Source organism: Diutina rugosa (assembly GCF_008704595.1).
Source record: "Diutina rugosa strain CBS 613 chromosome Unknown scaffold3_size541584, whole genome shotgun sequence".
NCBI lineage: Eukaryota > Fungi > Ascomycota > Pichiomycetes > Serinales > Debaryomycetaceae > Diutina > Diutina rugosa.
In genome coordinates this window covers 304,780-322,240 of record NW_022995077.1, presented here as the reverse complement: position 1 = coordinate 322,240, position 17,461 = coordinate 304,780, and the positions used below count along the sequence as shown (strand labels likewise).

General features: G+C 49.8%; 12 protein-coding genes across 12 annotated transcripts; 5 read left to right on the top strand and 7 right to left on the bottom strand. All coding sequences in view use genetic code 12, as the record gives it.

Annotated features, from left to right (window-relative positions):
* Positions 1-143: 143 nt before the first annotated feature.
* DIURU_000793 (RNA-binding snoRNP assembly protein) lies at positions 144-2,540 on the top strand (the record flags this gene model as incomplete). The annotated part of the gene is made up of 1 exon (XM_034159080.1): positions 144-2,540. The coding sequence occupies one exon, from the start codon at positions 144-146 to the stop codon at positions 2,538-2,540; it is 2,397 nt and encodes a 798-aa protein (XP_034014460.1).
* A 132-nt stretch (positions 2,541-2,672) lies between these two features.
* Positions 2,673-5,300, bottom strand: DIURU_000792 (mismatch repair ATPase; the record flags this gene model as incomplete). The annotated part of the gene is made up of 1 exon (XM_034159079.1): positions 2,673-5,300. One exon carries the CDS (start codon positions 5,298-5,300, stop codon positions 2,673-2,675), a length of 2,628 nt encoding a protein of 875 aa, XP_034014459.1.
* A 438-nt stretch (positions 5,301-5,738) lies between these two features.
* On the bottom strand, positions 5,739-6,449 carry EAF7 (Eaf7p; the record flags this gene model as incomplete). The annotated part of the gene is made up of 1 exon (XM_034159078.1): positions 5,739-6,449. The coding sequence occupies one exon, from the start codon at positions 6,447-6,449 to the stop codon at positions 5,739-5,741; it is 711 nt and encodes a 236-aa protein (XP_034014458.1).
* A 250-nt stretch (positions 6,450-6,699) lies between these two features.
* DIURU_000790 (mitochondrial 37S ribosomal protein uS4m) lies at positions 6,700-8,067 on the top strand (the record flags this gene model as incomplete). The annotated part of the gene is made up of 1 exon (XM_034159077.1): positions 6,700-8,067. One exon carries the CDS (start codon positions 6,700-6,702, stop codon positions 8,065-8,067), a length of 1,368 nt encoding a protein of 455 aa, XP_034014457.1.
* Positions 8,068-8,169: 102 nt separating this feature from the next.
* On the bottom strand, positions 8,170-9,222 carry DIURU_000789 (2-dehydropantoate 2-reductase; the record flags this gene model as incomplete). The annotated part of the gene is made up of 1 exon (XM_034159075.1): positions 8,170-9,222. The coding sequence occupies one exon, from the start codon at positions 9,220-9,222 to the stop codon at positions 8,170-8,172; it is 1,053 nt and encodes a 350-aa protein (XP_034014456.1).
* Positions 9,223-9,326: 104 nt separating this feature from the next.
* Positions 9,327-9,986, bottom strand: DIURU_000788 (uncharacterized protein; the record flags this gene model as incomplete). Its single annotated transcript, XM_034159074.1, has 1 exon — positions 9,327-9,986. One exon carries the CDS (start codon positions 9,984-9,986, stop codon positions 9,327-9,329), a length of 660 nt encoding a protein of 219 aa, XP_034014455.1.
* A 943-nt stretch (positions 9,987-10,929) lies between these two features.
* On the top strand, positions 10,930-11,589 carry DIURU_000787 (uncharacterized protein; the record flags this gene model as incomplete). The annotated part of the gene is made up of 1 exon (XM_034159073.1): positions 10,930-11,589. The coding sequence occupies one exon, from the start codon at positions 10,930-10,932 to the stop codon at positions 11,587-11,589; it is 660 nt and encodes a 219-aa protein (XP_034014454.1).
* Positions 11,590-13,347: 1,758 nt separating this feature from the next.
* DIURU_000786 (histone H2B family protein) lies at positions 13,348-13,740 on the bottom strand (the record flags this gene model as incomplete). The annotated part of the gene is made up of 1 exon (XM_034159072.1): positions 13,348-13,740. One exon carries the CDS (start codon positions 13,738-13,740, stop codon positions 13,348-13,350), a length of 393 nt encoding a protein of 130 aa, XP_034014453.1.
* A 702-nt stretch (positions 13,741-14,442) lies between these two features.
* On the bottom strand, positions 14,443-14,844 carry DIURU_000785 (histone H2A; the record flags this gene model as incomplete). The annotated part of the gene is made up of 1 exon (XM_034159071.1): positions 14,443-14,844. The coding sequence occupies one exon, from the start codon at positions 14,842-14,844 to the stop codon at positions 14,443-14,445; it is 402 nt and encodes a 133-aa protein (XP_034014452.1).
* Positions 14,845-15,344: 500 nt separating this feature from the next.
* DIURU_000784 (histone H2B family protein) lies at positions 15,345-15,743 on the top strand (the record flags this gene model as incomplete). Its single annotated transcript, XM_034159070.1, has 1 exon — positions 15,345-15,743. One exon carries the CDS (start codon positions 15,345-15,347, stop codon positions 15,741-15,743), a length of 399 nt encoding a protein of 132 aa, XP_034014451.1.
* A 502-nt stretch (positions 15,744-16,245) lies between these two features.
* On the top strand, positions 16,246-16,575 carry DIURU_000783 (uncharacterized protein; the record flags this gene model as incomplete). The annotated part of the gene is made up of 1 exon (XM_034159069.1): positions 16,246-16,575. The coding sequence occupies one exon, from the start codon at positions 16,246-16,248 to the stop codon at positions 16,573-16,575; it is 330 nt and encodes a 109-aa protein (XP_034014450.1).
* Positions 16,576-16,797: 222 nt separating this feature from the next.
* DIURU_000782 (Mg-dependent acid phosphatase) lies at positions 16,798-17,289 on the bottom strand (the record flags this gene model as incomplete). Its single annotated transcript, XM_034159068.1, has 1 exon — positions 16,798-17,289. The coding sequence occupies one exon, from the start codon at positions 17,287-17,289 to the stop codon at positions 16,798-16,800; it is 492 nt and encodes a 163-aa protein (XP_034014449.1).
* Positions 17,290-17,461: the final 172 nt, after the last annotated feature.

Here is a 17,461-nt window from a genome sequence, read left to right as displayed (position 1 = left end):
AATACTAGACGCTGTGCCCAACATCCCTTGCGGAGCCCTACGCATCCGTTTTAGGGTAAGGCTTGGGGAGTGCCGCGAAACTCACCGGGAAAAAACAAAAACCCATACCCTCCAGACGTTGGCGCCCGTGGCGAAGTACTACAATGGACGGACGAGCACTGGACGATATACCCACTGACACCCTGAGAGTCGTTCCGGAAGACGCTTCTGTGGACGTTCCGGTGGTGCCTGCTCCCGATGCCGCGGCTGGTGCCGATGATGTGGACCCCGCCCAACCAGCGGCGCTGGAGGCGGCCACGGCTACTTCTGTGCCGCAACAACCATCGGCTCCGTCGGCGGAACAGGCCACTGCCACGACCGAACTGAACTCAGATGCACCGGAGAACGGTAACTTGCCTAACGGAGAAGACCACAAAATGAACGGACCAGCAGCTGCACCCGGAAGCAGTGTCCCCGAGTCCGAAATGCAGGCACCAGTGGAACAATCAGCCGTCGCCAATGACGTGGAGGATAAACCGACGCAGCCTCAGGAAACGCAAGAGGTGGAATCCGAGGCGACTCTGGCACCGACTCAACCTGAGCCTGAGAAGACGCAACCATCGGCGTCTGAATCTAACCAAACTGCAATTGAAGATGCTGCAGGTGAAGAGAAACCTCAATTGCCTCAGGAACAGCCCCAAGAGCAGCCCCAGGAGCAGCCTCAAGCTGAACCTCAAGAACAAGTGAAGGAACAACTCGACAAACAACCTCAGGAACCCACGCTCACCGCTGACGATGCTCAACAAGAGCAAACCCCTGAACAAACCCAAGCTCCGATAGCCGAGCAACCTCAAGAACAGGTTCAGAATCAGCCGGACTCCGTGGCCTCGGAACAGGTCACCGAGGAAGCCTCGGAACAGCCTCAGAATACGGAAGCGAAACTGGAACAATCTGCTGCTGTTGAAGATGTGCCCCAAGAGCAACCTGAATTGACACCGACGGCTCCGGCAACCCAATCGGAGCCTGCCTCTTCGGCACCTCAAGAACCGGCAGCTATTGCGACCGACGAACCTGTACAACCGACCCCAACAAACCAACCAGAACAAACCTTAGCTCAAGATGTCCCGCAACCCGAAATTAAGGCTGATCCGACGCCTGCGGCAAGCTTACAATCTCAATCTGTTGAGACTACGCAACCTGTTAAGCAAGAAGCTCAACCGAGTGCGCCGTCACATATTGAAGCTGCTCCCGAAGTGAAGCAAGAACAGCCACAACCCACCGAAAATGTTGACTTGGCCAACTTCGCCACTGGGGGTAGACTGCGTCGTGCGGCCACAAAGAATGTTACATACGGGACGGGTGATCTGTCTCTGCTGGAGGAAGAGTTTTCTGAAGTTGAACCTGATAACGATGATGATGACGACTACATTCAAGACGACCACGGTGACCCCGAAGAAGACGACGGTGGTGTTGGTCCTATTTTGTCGAAGAATGAAATCTCAAACGAACCTGCATACGTTCTTCCTGACGACTACTTCATTCCTGACAATTCTGCTATTGAGAAGTTGGGGACTGTTGTAAGTGTTGTGGAAGGACTGGTGGTTATTAAGGCTTCAATTTCGGGTGAGTTCCGCGTCTTGAAGGAGCGCCTGGTGCTTTGTTTCGAGGATCGGACGCTTATAGGGCCTCTCTTTGAAACCTTTGGTCGTCTTCAACATCCTTTATACCGTGTCAAGTTCAACTCCCCTGAAGAGCTTCTACCTTTTATGGACAAAAAGGGCAAGGACGTTTACTACGTGGTCTCGGATCTGGAATGGGTTCAAACCGACGGTCTCAAGATTAAAGGTACCGATGCCCTGAATTGCAATGATGAAGAACTTCCTCCCGAAGAACAAGAATTCAGTGACGACGAACTTGAAGCGGAAGCGCGTCGGAATAGAAAGAACAAGAAGAGAAAGCAAGGCAAGGTACCGGATTTGGTACCTCCTCCCCAAAAGCGTTTCCAACCTATGGGTTATGGCTACGCCCAGCAACAGATGCCCCAGCACCCGCAAGCTCAAGCTCAGGTGCAAGCGCAAGCTCAGGCTCAGGCTCAAGCTCAAGCTCAAGCTCAAGCCCAGGCTCAACAATACTACGCGAAGCCTCCTCAGCAATGGCAACAACAACAACCCCAACAGCAATACTACGGTATGCCCTATCAACAAGGGTATCCTCAACAGCCTCAAGCCTACCCTCAACAACAACCACAACAGCCGCAGCAATACTACGGTAACCAACGGGCGCCTTACAATTACTACCCTCAACCCCAAGCCGCTCAGCAGCAATACTACGGTATCCCTCAACCAACAATGCAGGGAGCATACGCTAATCCCATGGCTCAACAGATGTCGCCAGAGCAAATGCAGCAATACCAATTGCACTTACAGCAACAGCAGCTACAACAACAGCAGCTACAACAACAACAGCAACAACATCAACAACCACACATTCATCAACAACATCCTCAACATCCTCAACAACATCAACCGCCTCATCTGCAGGGATACTATCCTCCCCGTTAATTGCATTGTTGGTTTTGACGCCTATTATCAGTAATTGAGTATATAATATTCATGCCTATCTGAGTTTCACGAGTATGTTATGACTGACGGTAAAAATATATTATTCATTATGAACTTTGTGCAAGTAGTTTTTCACCCAATGCTTCCGCGCTTCAATGCCAACTTGGAAAGGGCATCTTCAGCGATATCTAGGGCCTTCTTCGGGAAACCTGCTTGTTTAGCAACCTCCAAAGCCCCTGAATGAGGACTTATACCTGATTCCAATTGATGATCAATCTTTCTGGTCTTAAGCCACCTTAAATTATTTTGATTGACATTGAACCCGTCCAACAACTCTTTGAGCTCAGGGCCGAAATGAGTAGCGAAAAGCGTTCGACATTTCGACTGCGTCAATAAGTATACAAGAGTGGCGTAAGCGATGGAAAGGCCTTCCTTTCCTGACGTGCCTCTGCCGATCTCATCAACAACAGCCAATGAATTAGGAGTAGCATTTGTCAAGATTGAAGCAGTCTCAACCATCTCAACCATGAATGTCAGAAGATTGCTGAATAAGTCGTCCAGAGCACCGATTCGAGTGAAAATGCGATCGACCACCAGCATCAGAGCCTTCGAAGCGGGGACGTAACACCCAATCTGAGCAAGGATCACCGCCAAAGCGTTTTGTCTCAAAAAAGTTGACTTCCCGCCCATGTTTGGCCCTGAGACTACCCACGTCAACCCGTCAGCTTTTCCCATTTTGGTAGTATTGGCATGAAATAACCTCCCGACTTGCAGAAGGGCCGATTCCACAACCAAATGACGGCCATCTTCAATATACAACTTGGTGGCTTTGGTAAACTTGGGGCGAATTAAATTATGATGATGAGCCAGTACGGCAAACGAGGCTGTAACATCAATATAGTCCGCAAGACGAGCAACCTCGCGAATAATTGCAACGTTCTTCAGGACTGAAAGACGGAGTTCGTTCAAAATCTTTTGTTCCTTGATAACAATCGCCTCAGTGGTTTCGTCAACAAGCTTTTGCAATTCAGCCCACTTCGGAGGTTTGATGAGCAACGAAGTTTTGCGTTTCTCTCGAATCTCGCCGGACTCAAACATGTCTTCAATGAGTGACAAATGCTTCACTTTCGTTGCGATGTAAATGACGTTGGAATGGCGCCCCAGGACATCACGTTTGGTAATGCTAACTTTGGGATCAATGCTAGTTAAGGTCTCAGTCATATCTTCGAGATATTTGTCACCCTGACGCTTAAGCTCGTCAAGACGGCCATGGAGTGCGATAAGTTCATCATCAAAGTCGGCACGGACTGAAAACTCAAACTTAGGCGCTTCATCGACTCTACGATACTTTTCAAATATCGCGTTGGAGTACAGCCCGGAGCTTGTATCCTCGAGATGACTTTCCTCTTCCTCGATGTCGCTAGGTTCAGCAACTGCTTCAACGTGAAGGGTATTTAAAATCTCTTCAGCGAGATCGATTGGAACCGTCATTGCAGCAGCCAATTTTCGATGAGCCTTAGACTCACTGGATGCGACGAGTTTCTGGACTTCGTTGAGCTGCACTAACGCGTCAGCAATGCTAATTAAGTTTGGAGCCACATCATTAGGGCGTACCACCAATTTTTGTACAAGTCTCATGACGTCGCCAATTCCCACAAGCTGAGCCCGTACTCGCCGATGAAGTGATGGATTATCGAGCCACGCCTGAACGTGATCCTGGCGTTGTGTGATTTCATTGACATCGGTGACTGGCGAGTTAAGCCATTGGTTCAACATCCGTGAGCCAGACACTGTCACTGTCTCCTTGATAACATTAAGAAGCAGACCCACCACCGAGTGTTTACTGCCAATCAGGCGATGCGTCAACTCCAAAGCGTCACGAGTACGAGGATCCATCTGGAGGTACTTTGATGAGTAGTACTGGTGTGGCATATCAAGCTCAAGGGCTATCTCGGGCAAATTGACGTTGACGTAAGACAATGCCAAATTCATCGCTGCCAGTTCCCTGACACTGAACAGTTCCAAATGCTTGCGTAATCGCTGTTGGTCCTGGGTAAATGCTAGTTTTAGGTCTCGGTATTGAGAGTTATGGTACCGAACAAAGTATTGATTGAGCCCTGACAACGAGTCCCACCATTGAGCAAGGCCTTCGATGCCGGCTTTTTCAAGATCACCGCTCAAGATCACTTCTGCCGGAGAAATGCGAGCGATGTCGCCCATGACGTCGCCCAAGGTTGTATGCTGGACGTGGAATTCGCCCACACTAACATCGGTCCACGCCAACCCCACCGGAGTGCTGGCCTCAGCTACTGGCTGATTCGGGGCGAACGAGATCGCCAATAAGTAATTATTATCAGAGTAATTGATAAACGACTCTTCAACTAAGGTACCGGGACTGACAATGCGGCTGATCTTACGATGGATCTTGTTCAGAGCAGCGTCGAAGATTTGATCGACAATGGCAACATTGGTTTGGTGATCATGAACAAGAATCTTGACGAACTTCTGGAGTTGGTAAACGGGAAATCCCGACATGGGAATATTGAAGTCAGCGGTTTGTTTTGTTGCCACCTTGATGCCAAGTTTTGGACCATACTCAGTTGCCTGTTCGAAGTAGAGCTCGTAGAATGATCCCACTTGGATCAAACACACGCAGCCAGGGTTGTTCTTGATCTGCTCCCGAATGGAAGCGTAGAGAGGCGGGAAGCTATTTTTCCCCGTCCGACCGCCTCGATCCCACTCCCCCATAGTTTTACTCATTGGCCTTGTGAAGGATAGTGAGCGGATCAAAGCAGGGCTCGCGGTGCGGGGGGGCCAAGCGATACGGATCGCCCTTAGCATCATCATGGTGGTGGAGAGAATGCTCTCAGGCGATGACGAAGACCCTTAGATGAAAATTCACACCTGTGGGGTTAGCGTTTCGAAGACGCGTGTATGTCGACACCACCCACGTTGACAAATCGAGATGAGTTTTGGCTTCCCAGAGAAAAATATAAGAGAATTAATCTGTAGCCTGATGAGGACCTCGCACGATGTCTTTGCTGGAGTTGCTTGGGCTGCGCTTGCTATGTAATCAAGCGACGCGGTTAACTTTACTATAACTTTAAGTGCGCGTTTGATGAGATGCGACAAAGAGGCAGTAGTCCAGTGTATGTATTATTTGTTTCATTAACGTTACGTAGTCCTGGCTAGCAGCGATTACTTATTTCTGGTCGAGCGGCGAGGCGTGGATCGGGTTGCGGCGCGTTTAGGAGCAGCTTTGCGGGTAGCTTTAGCCCTAGGCTTAGGCTTAGTCTTAACCTCCTTCTCTTCCTCTTCTTCATCAGCGTCATCCTCATCGTCATCTTCCAGCTCGGACAGACTGCTTTCAGGCTCAGGCTCCACAGGTCTATTTTTAGGTGGACGACCAGGGCCCTTTCTCGGTGGGTCTTTGCGTGCCCGTTTGGTTGCCGGTGTAGCGTCCTTAACTGGCGCACCCCTCGTCCGTTTCCGAGGAGTGGTGGTCTCCTTAGCTGTCGCTGCTGTTCTGGTGGCCCGAGTACGAGTCAGCTTACGCGTCTTAGGCTTCGCCGCTGGCTCTTCCTCTTGTTGTTCTTCAGGTTCGGCGGTGGCGTCGTCGTCGCCGTCTTCCGCGTCTTCCGAGGCCGTTTCCGGCGCGGGAGTAGACTTTGGCGTCGCTTCAACTTCCTCCTCGTCGTCCAGACCCTCTATCTCGTCCACTCGTTGCATGTCCCAGTACTGGCTGAGCTTATCCTCGACGTCCTGCGTCACCAATGGCTCCGGGCGGTGTTCATTGAGCTTCGTCACGATGATCTCAAGGTTGGCCGCCTTGTTTTTCCCCGCGGGTTTGTGGTCACAGATGAGATTGAAGAAGAGGATCTCGTCGTCCTCGCTCCACACCGGCGCCATGGGACACTTCGCACGCACTAACAAAACAATTTCCCCTAGCGAGGGCATCATCTTCAAGAGTGCACTCAATGGCTAGAAAAAAATTGCCGAATTCACTACAACTGTAAATTTATGCTACCTGATAACCCTAGTAGATTTAATTTAGTTAAATTCTCCTGTTTCGCCACCGCTGGTACCAGACATCCCCCACAGTGGGTGGCTCTTCTAAGTGCGGTGCGAAAATTTTCAACCGATTTCTGGTAGCTAGAGCATGCCGAGAAAGGCCCAAAACATCAACTCGTTGGCCCGGGGACGGGTCCGGGCCTCTATGAACAAGTACAACTTGTTCAACCTTTACAAAAAAGCCCGGTTCCTGTATCTGGGGCAGACGCTTTACCAGCAAAAGTGGATGGCGAAGCAGGAAACCCGTGCCTACCATGGGGAACACCTTCCAGAAGGGAGATGGAAGACTTTGTTCACGCCGTCGCTCCAGTCGGTGGCCCAAATGGACGCCACCTTAAAGGGGAAGCAGGTCGCCGACACCCCGATGACCCTCCAGACCTACGCCGTGCTTGAGAAGCGGCTAGAGTTCGCCTTGTTCCGGGCGATGTTTGCTCTGTCGATCAGACAGGCGCGGCAGTTCATTCTTGGCGGTCACGTCCAGGTCAACGGTGTCACTATCAAGCACCCGTCGTTCCCGTTACAGGCGGGTGACATCTTCCACGTGAACCCGGAGAAGGTTTTGCTTGCCATGGGGCGGGCGAAGCCGTCGCTCGAACAAGCGATCAAGGTCGACAACAAGCAGATCACCGTGTGGAACAAGCACGTGGCCCAGGCCATCGCTAACCCTAAGGAAACTTGGGAACTCAAACAGGCTAAGCCCAAGTCGCTCAACACTTTGATCCCTGAAAAGGATGTGGAAGCGTTGAAGCAAAAGGCCATCAACAACATGAAGAAGCAACAACAGCAAATTACCAGAGAACTGATCTTGCTCGACATCGTCAAGACCGCCCAAGGTAAGGAACAAGTCAACGACACCACCTTCTCCAAATTCGGCAAGAACGCCCACAAGGCGTTGGCGGTGTTCCAAAAGTTGGACAACGCTAAGCACTCGCTTTTGCAATCCGCTCTGGAGGCTGACGCCGACAAGTTGGTCAACACCAGAAAGCCCGACTTTGAATCCGACAGCGAGCGCCACTTGGCTACTGAAGTGAAGCAATTGCTTGGTGAAATCCGTAACGACACCTGGGAAACCTTGCGTGCTCAGGCTCTGGAAAATCAAGACATCTCGTCGCCTCCGTACTCGCCCGACTACACCAAGAAGCTCAAATTCCACGACAAGTTAAACAAGGATGCTGTGCTTGAAGACGAGCTGGTAGCCCAAGTTAACTTGCCCTGGCAACAAGGCTTGTTTGGCCGTCAAGACCCCACCAAGAAGTACTTCACTCCCTGGACTCCGCGGGCCTTTATTGGGGCGTTTGCCATCTTGCCTGCCCACATTGAAATCAACTTCGCCACCTGTCATGCCGTGTACATGCGGGACCCTATTGCCCGGCCTGGCCACTCGGAAGTGATCACTCCTTTCCCTGAACACTTGCACCAACGGGCGTACATGTACTACGCCAGAAAAGGTATGTAAATAGTTTTGTAAATAATGACCCCGCACTCATAGAGATAATAAAGATTGGTACAATCAGCTGAAGTTTCGTGTATCGTTAGTCTATAAGTACTATCTATGCTGTCATTGTCTATTCATGATCATCTTCACCGCTCCCGTTTCCAAAGCGCGGTTCAACTCGAGTCTCCCTTGCACCATTTCCCGTAACAACCAGTTGGTATTGCTCCAAACTTTGTGCTGTTTGGCCAACTTCAACAAGTGTCCGGTGATGAAATTGATCTCTGTGTTTCGGAGATGAAGAATGTCTTCTCGCATCGATGATGAGTTATTGGCGGTGGTCTCACATACTTGTCGAACCGTTTGGATAAGTTTGTGAGGGTGGAGAACGGTCTGAGCCTCAGGGATATTGGCAAGCTCGGGGTACCCTTTCTCAATGATTGCACACAGCTCGACAACAATTTTATCCATCATGCGTTTGATTTGTGAAGACTTGAGAAGATCACCATTACGACAATCATGGATAGCGGTGAGTGGATTGATCACGGCATTTACCACGAGTTTTTCGAGCTGAGCCACGAGAAGCTGTGAGTATGGCAAGTAGGACGTGTTCAACACGCTGGATTCCATCATGAGCTGGATAAACTCGGGCGGGGTATCCATTTGGTGCTTTATCGGAGCCACTCTGATGGCACCATTGCCCAAATGAGTCACCATATGAGGGTTAACCCGCACTGCCCCATGAGTAGTGATACCCTGGAAGAACCGGGGCCTGGTGGCAGGATCCTGGAAATATCTCTCCACAAGCATGTCATACACCCCCATACCATTTTGTAGTATCAAGATATTGGAAGCTGGTGTGAGTTTGGGGACGTATTTCTGTAATGCAGCCGCTGAGCAGTGGGCTTTGGTCAGGAGGATCAAGTTCTCGATGGGCCCGTCAAACTGTCGCGGACTGCAATACGCCTGGAGATGCTGGTAGCGTTTGTGGACGATGCCATCGTAGTCAGTGGAGGACACCCCCACGCGAGACTTGTAATTTTTAATATAGGCGCCGAGGGCCTGGGGGCTTCTCATGAGCAAAATCGGGTTGACACGGGTGCCGAGAGCCAGCACAAGTTCATGGCCCACCAACTGGCCGATGGCCCCCGCCCCCAAGATGTGGATGTTGATGGGCATCGAATGGGGTCGGTTTTGGTTTGATCGGTGCCGCACAAAAAAATGGGGAAGTCGCCTGGACCGAGACACAGCATCTAGAAGAGGTGTATGCATTATGATGAAAGTTAGTAAAAATATGTATAGAATCGTTCTAGCTTTTGTTTAGACTTGGAGTATTCGCTGGTGGGAGCCAACGCTTCCGCTAATGTCGTCTTGTATATGGTGCGGAATCGGAACGGAATATATTGGGGCAGCCGGCGTAATAACCACGCCTTGTGTACCATATCTTCTCCAGGGGTACCAGCGTTTTGTTCAACGCATTCGACCAGTAAGAGGCACCGAACTTTACCTCTTTGGCGAACCTGGTGTCGCTGTTGCCGCCAATTGTATGTCGTTACTGCCACTGCCACGGTTAATGCAAGGTAGACAAACCAGTGACGGTAACCTAAGACAAATAGAACAATGGCTGCCACCACAAGTAACTGGATAATGCGTAATTGAGGGTTTCGGGGAGCGGTATTGGTCACGGTATTTGTGATCATCTCCTGGATAACGGCATAATCGGAAGGGAATCTGCCTTGGTTCAAGTCGTCGATAAGCTTGACGTTATTTTCAAGCTGACAAGCAATCATGTCCACCATCGACTTCAGCAACAATGGGTCATCGTGTCGCGATAGACGGTACTGCCAGTAGTCTTGATGGGCCATGAGCACCACCGATGACTCGACGAGAAGCTTGCAAAACCGGACTGACGCTCGCTTCTTGTTACTGCTAGCTTTGCGCATGGATATGTCGGCTGTCAAGCAAATGATGGGATGTGACGATCTCGCCGCGTGTGGGGGGCACTATGAATGTCTGTCATCGCGTCTGTAAACCTAAAAACTGGCACACACATACTGGGACCATCATTGAAGTGTTTCATCGTATAATCCATCTTGAGGAGTTGTCAAAAGATCTTTGATGAAAGGGGTGTTTGGTAAACATGATGTGTGCAGTTTGCTATGACCAGGTTCCCCTATTTGTGGGTCTGGACTAGAGAATAAACCCGGAGGCAAATCTCCCGGTACCTCCGTTAATTATTCTGATAAAAATATTATCTGTGTCCAATTGCCATGACTGGGGGCATTAAGGCCATTCCTGTATCATCGGTTATCGTGGAATATCGGAGAATCGCTCTGCGGTCGTCAGGAGGATCCGACCCGGCAACCGAGTTTATGTCTGAGGCGGGTGGAAAATACGATATATAGAGACGGCTAGCGACGGTTCAGCCAGCGCCATTTTAGTCGGTGAGATGATAGAAATAAGCTTTGGTGGTTTTACTGGCGTGGAAGACAATTGTACAAATGTTTAGGGGGGTGGCAGTGGTTGTCAATAGCACAGCATCACCGTATTGTTAGCGCTGCGTGTGAGGCTCTTAACCAAAATATTGGCAGACGACAATAATACAATTTCACCGTCGACTAGGGGAACCACGGCAAAGGGACCCCTCTATTTGAAAGATGTTGTGTATGTGACGTAGTTCATGGGTACAAGTATCGCTTTAACCTATCTTCTCCGACTTCTCTAGCCCCGGGGAATGTCGTATTCATGGCTGGCTCTCTGGTGTACCCACTCGCCCCAGTTGTCCTCGAGACGAGAGACACAGAGGAGCATGCGGGGGCGGGCGACGACTACTTAAACAAGACACCATTTCTCGCCGCCGCTCTTTTCCCTCGCCATCGGTGGCTAATGACATTCTACGTGATCGAAGGGGGAGTGCCGGGGATCTACACCGAGATCGACGAACGACATCAGGGTGTGATCCGCAAGTTTGCCACCCTCGGAGCGGCCCAGCTATTCCTTGACTATCGTAGCGGGCGTAAGGGCTCGATTGCCATCGAGCGTGTTTATATCTCCGCCACCATGTACGGCGATCCCACCCACTTTGTGCCATGTTGTGGGTTCAGCGTGTTTTTCGGCACCAACAACCCCAACAATATCGCCGCTGCCATTGACGAGGTGGATAACGTCGAGCTCCACTTGCCCAGTCCGCTACGAGCCTATTTGTGGTCGGTGCTATACTGCTTAAAAGTGATCCATGAGCGGTTAGTGTACAAGCGATACCGGGGCAAAACAGTCGTATACGTGCTGCTGCCTCTGGTGGTTGATATTATGACAAATAAGATATGGAAGTGGAGCGGGCCCCTGCTGGTGGCGAACGCTGATCTTACTCGCGAGATCCAGGCGATCTCGGCTAACATCAATACCCATTACCTCCGTCTAGGATGGGGGGAGATCGAGTTTAAATACATTCCGAAAAACCAGGGGCATCAGGTGGTGGAGATGGCCGATCGAATGGCCCACTCGGGTGCTGCCCGCATGGGCTTATATGAGATAAGATACGACTAGCAGAAATGATATGATAATAATAGTAATGCGATACAGATATACATAAGCTTGGCTTTTTGAAAACTCACACATCATGTACTCCTAATAGCTCTCCCGCGTCCCTCGGCTGTGTTGCCCTTATTGAAAACCGCGCCATGGTAGCATCTGGTGGCATCTCGTGTTTTGCCGTCGCGGAGGCATCTCTATAAGCAGGTCCCAAACATGTTTGAGTCATGTCGACGCGGGGCGGTAAAAATTTACCCCCCATCCAACGTGGTCAGCGATTATGTCCGTGATCGTCGTTGTTTCAGAGAGTGTGACGATAAGATGCACATTGCGTGGTCGCGAGGAATGTGTTAAACGGGAAAAATGGCCGACAACTCCCCTCGCAGTACTGGCTACATCTGCTGCCAGGGCATATGCCTAACCGTTGTTCATACCAACCCCCAAAGGGAAAGGTCACGCCCTTTCCCTCGTAACCACCTTGGGGGTGAGGAGAAACACGGTCGCCCTCGAGACTCCCCCTTTGTAGATGGCGACACCATTGTTGCTGCCCACCCCTATGTCCTTGTCCCCGTACGACGTGACCCCTCAATCGACAAGCAGCGTGAAAATATTGAGCAAAAAAACACCATTTGTCGCAAACGCGTGTGGGTGCGGTATTGATGACGTCGCCACGCATGGTGCGGTCAACCCGGTGTCGAATTTGGGCTCGCGGGCTCACTGTGGCCGAGCCAGTGTGGTGGCGGCAATGGTCGTGATTGACGTGGATAGTTGTCGTTAAGCTAATGTTTACTGTGGTTTTTTCCCCTGTGGCTAATGCTTGGGTAATCGTCGGTTCGCAACTCGGGAATGGCACGCCAATTTGGGAAGGTCCCGACATCCCGGACGCTGGCGAGAGAGGGGGGAAGGAATCGAGTCGACCATGCATGATACATTTAGGTATTTAAAACCACGCCCTACCCCACATTTGTCATAAGCTACCCCCTCCAGTAACGATGGCCTCCAACTGTGGTAAACCTTGCAAGTGTTCGCTGTTGCAATACACTTTCGCCAACAAGTGTAAGTGTGGCCTGGCGGCATTCAAATGTGCCGTGTGTGGGCAGGTGCTGTGTTTTTTCAACAGATGACGGAAGTGCCCCCAGACGGGGATGCCACCGGTTTGGCCTTTTTGGGGTTTAACCGATGGGTTCCCGTCGCTTTTTGGTGATGCTGCCTATGTTTTTTAAGAGTTATGACATGCTTGACTTTTTACCAGGTGTTACGATTATGGTTTGAATTTTTTGGGACGAATAAGATTGCGTATTCATGTGTATATTTAGGCGAATCAATATGGCCACTTTTTCACTAAACCAATTTGGTGTGTAGTTGTTCTACTCCGTTCTACGGGATTGTCCACAACGCGAGCGCTTCTAGCCTCCTCAATTCTGCAATAAACCAAGAGGCAGGCAATTCGCAGATTCGTAGTTGTCAATATATAACTCCGACAATCCTATTGTAGCTGTTGTAGCTGTAGATTATGTTGTTCTCTTACCAGAGTTTTTTTACCGGTATGAGGTGAGTGAGGGGATACGACAATTCAAATGGAACTTCAAAGCCGCGACCCCACTAGACCCGAAATAATCTGAAACAATTGTTTATTGTGAGAAGATATTAAAGCGTTGACTTGGCCACTTATCGTTGCACAGGTGGCGAAAACTATTCCCTATGGAGATATCGATAAAACGCTAAAAATCAAGTTTACTGCATAACATAACTAATCATAAAATACAACCACACTTAATTGGTGGTGGAAGAGTACTTGGTGACGGCTCTGGTACCTTCAGACACAGCGTGCTTGGCCAATTCACCAGGCAAGATCAATCTGACGGCGGTCTGGATCTCTCTGGCCGAGATGGTCGACTTCTTGTTGTAGGCAGCCAACTTCGAGGCTTCCGAGGCGATTCTTTCGAAGATGTCGTTGACGAACGAGTTCATGATCGACATGGCCTTTTGCGAGATACCAGTGTCAGGGTGAGTTTGCTTCAACACCTTGTAGATGTACGACGACCAAGTCTCTTTTCTGGTCTTACCTCTCTTTTTACTATCATGAGACGCGGACGAGGTCTTCTTGGCAGCAGGCTTCTTCTCAGCAGGTGCCTTGGAGGCAGGCTTCTTCTCAGCGGGGGCCATGATGTGGTATAGACGCTGTTGCTGTGATTAGTAGGGGGGGCGGGATTAGATTTGTTCGCCTGAACGCGTCGATTTCCCAGTGCGACCTTTAGTGCAGGCATGAGTTGACAACGCCACCAAAATCACAATTAAGGGGTGAGAAATTTCCCCATGGCAAGTGTAGGTAAAAGGCAGAATTCTGCTTGATTGAAGCAATTGACCATCCGTTCATCGGAGCAAATTTCGGGAGAATCGGATGAAGTGTCGGCCGACTGCGACGATAATCACCCTTGTCAACAAGGGGTTTGGAGTATCAAGCCATTTATATGAAAGCCAACGTAGACGTCTCTAACGTATAGAAGACATTCATGGTGATCACTAGTTAACCTAGCCTATATTGATCACTAAATTGTGACCATCTTTTAATTTTGTTAGAAACCTGTAAAACTCGAACTTGGAGTCAATCAACTAACAACCACAAGGGGGTGAGGTCATTCAAAATTTGTGTGTGCGGGAGTGGGTGGCAAATTTCTCTGGAGTATGGCAGCGATAACTGCTACCAAAAAATGGAGTTGAGGGTGAACCAATTTGAGAGACCATGGTTCATATCCGGTCACGCTTGCTCGCTCTAACAAACAATGGATAGGGTGGTGAGAACTACAGTTATTTCCATCATACAATCCATTCATTACCTTAATATACACTTGATATAATACATTACCCTTACAATTCTTGCGAAGGCTTGCCCTTTTCAGGCTTACCCGTCTTGGCGGGCAACAACGATTGGTGAATGTTGGGCAAGACACCACCTTGGGCGATGGTGACGTGACCAAGCAACTTGTTCAATTCTTCATCGTTTCTGATAGCCAATTGCAAGTGTCTGGGGATAATTCTCGACTTCTTGTTGTCTCTGGCAGCGTTACCGGCCAATTCCAAGATTTCGGCAGTCAAGTATTCCAAGACCGAAGTCAAGTAAACGGGAGCACCGGAACCAACTCTTTGGGCGTAGTTACCCTTTCTCAACAATCTGTGGACACGACCAACGGGGAAAGTCAACCCAGCCTTAGCCGATCTCGAAGTGGAGGCCTTTTCGGAAGAACCTGCTTTACCCTTACCGCCGGACATTATGTGATATTATTCTTTGAAAAAAAAGTGAAGAACCACTTAGCAAGGCGACAGGATTATATATATGAAAGCTCCACGCGCCTGGAGCAAGAAGCGCGTCTGGAGGAGAATGATTTTTCGCGGAGAGCCACCGCTTGTGTGCCGGAGAGGATGCTCAGATCTGCGGGTGTAGAATGTGGTCCGCACACCGAGCACCGATATATGGCTACACCAACGCCAGAACGACGGGATAACTTAGGCTACCATAACAATTGCGCCTGAATAACCCCATGATACCATCGGATTGGTCGAGAAACCACGACTTTGGTGACGGTGCCAGCCGCCCGCCGGCGGTAGCCGCGGCGCGAGGAAAGCGCGCGGACGTCCTCACGATTCTCCAGGCGATCTTCGTGCCATACACGCACTCGCGCTCCCTGCACAATAGCTCGCAAGCTTTCATATATATATTGACTGCCGACCTCCGACTGTCTTCATAGTTTAATTTTTACTACTTGTTCATAATGGCCGGTCCTAAAGCTGAAAAGAAGCCCGCTTCCAAGGCTCCCGCTGAAAAGAAGCCCGCTGCTAAGAAGACTTCCTCTTCTCACGAAGCCAACAAGAAGAGAGGTAAGTCGAGAAAGGAAACTTACTCGTCGTACATCTACAAGGTGTTGAAGCAAACTCACCCCGACACTGGTATCTCGCAAAAGGCCATGTCGATCATGAACTCGTTCGTCAACGACATCTTCGAAAGAATCGCCTCGGAAGCCTCGAAGTTGGCTGCTTACAACAAGAAGTCGACCATCTCGGCCAGAGAGATCCAGACCGCCGTCAGATTGATCTTGCCTGGTGAATTGGCCAAGCACGCTGTGTCTGAAGGTACCAGAGCTGTCACCAAGTACTCGTCGAACTCGAACTAATCGACGTTGGGTTAATGTGTATTATGTGTATATTAGGAATGAATGGAATAACGAAGAACCAATTACCCCTTACTAGCAACCGTAGCTTGCGCCAATCTATGGCGTTTGTGCCATGTTCTCGCTACTGATAAACGTGGCGTACTTTTGTTGTGATAAAAGAAATTGTGCGAGTCCGATGGCCGTCGGATTCGAACTCATCGATTGTTTTGTTTATTTCTGGTTTGTCTCCAATATTGCGAATTCGTGAACAAACTCCAAGTTTCTAAGAGGAGTATTGATCATGCATATCAACCTACTAAGTTCGACTTCACAATATAACAATTAATTCCTAGACGACACCCTTTCCATGACCAAGTTAACGTATCGTCATCGTTGTTGTCACCTCAATTTCCGAGTGGTCTCGTGACTACCTCTGATCACCCCCTATTCATCCTCGGTGCGATCACATGGGGTTGGCACCTACCTCGCCGATTTAGTAATCCCACCCAAAAAACCAACTACCATGGTGACGACTACCCGAAAACGGTTGGCGTGGCTGGGAGTGGCGGCGGCTACTATTGGGGCCTTGGTTCTCAGAACTTATCCCCATCTCCGTCAGGAAATCATCAACTGGCTCGAAGGGGTCCCCCAGCCTTCGGGGGACGAAGATGAAGTGAAGGATGACACCCGTCCATCAACACCAACTCGAGAAAAAATCACACTACTGAGTGCTACCGTGGAGAGAATCGTTCGGGAAAAGCCCGAGCACCCGGTGTTGGCTCCCACTGCCGTGGACGTGCCGGCTTCGTCTCGACAAGTTTTGTTACGCCAGGTAAGTTTCTATTTTCGTTGATATTGTCTATGTGGAAGAATAACTACTAACTTTTATGCAGAAGACGTGGCTCAATATGGCGATCATTGGCACCATAATCCCGTTGGTGGTCCACTTGCGGCGGTACCTTGAGTTCTCGCAGTGGCTCCTCCCCATGAGCATCTACCAGTACTTAGTCCTGGTCCTCATCACTTTGACCGAGTTGGTACGGTCTTAATCACGACGTCATGAATACACATACCACTAGGACCGTTCCCGTTGCGCCGCCGCCAATACTTTATTGGTTAAGCCATCGCGACAGTAGACGAAATGGACATTGATGTCTTCTACGTCCCGGTTACGAGACTCATCATCAAATAAAGCCACCTCTCCTTTCGCCAAAGCGTCCTCAAACCCTACTTCTTTCGCCGCTTGCTTGATATGCTTCTTTTTCAGGCCAGTGCCATACTGAACGCTATCGAAATATGAGCGTAGCGGTTTGCCCTTAACTGTAAATAAGTCAAGCAATTTCAGAGCCACCTTGGGAGTCATGGTCCGACTAGCAGCAACAAGGATATGGCCTTCATCTTTGAGCCGGGCAATTATATCCTCGACATCGGGGTAGAGTTGGAGCTGGTAGCCATACCTGTCGACAACAGTGTTTCCCGATTGTTTCTTGAACGGAGGCAGAACGTGAGTATCACACCAGCACGGCCAAAGCGTGTAATCCAAATCAAACACGTATACCGTCAACATTTGCCCACCAGCACCAACTTTTGAAAGATTGTTGCGCTTGTCAATACTCGCACCGGTCAACGGCGGCGTCAACTACGTCATTGCAGAGACGAAATTCACATGGTCCAAAAATCGATAGATTGATAAATTGAGTTAATACCAACATACTATCTACATTCTCTATTGAACGGTA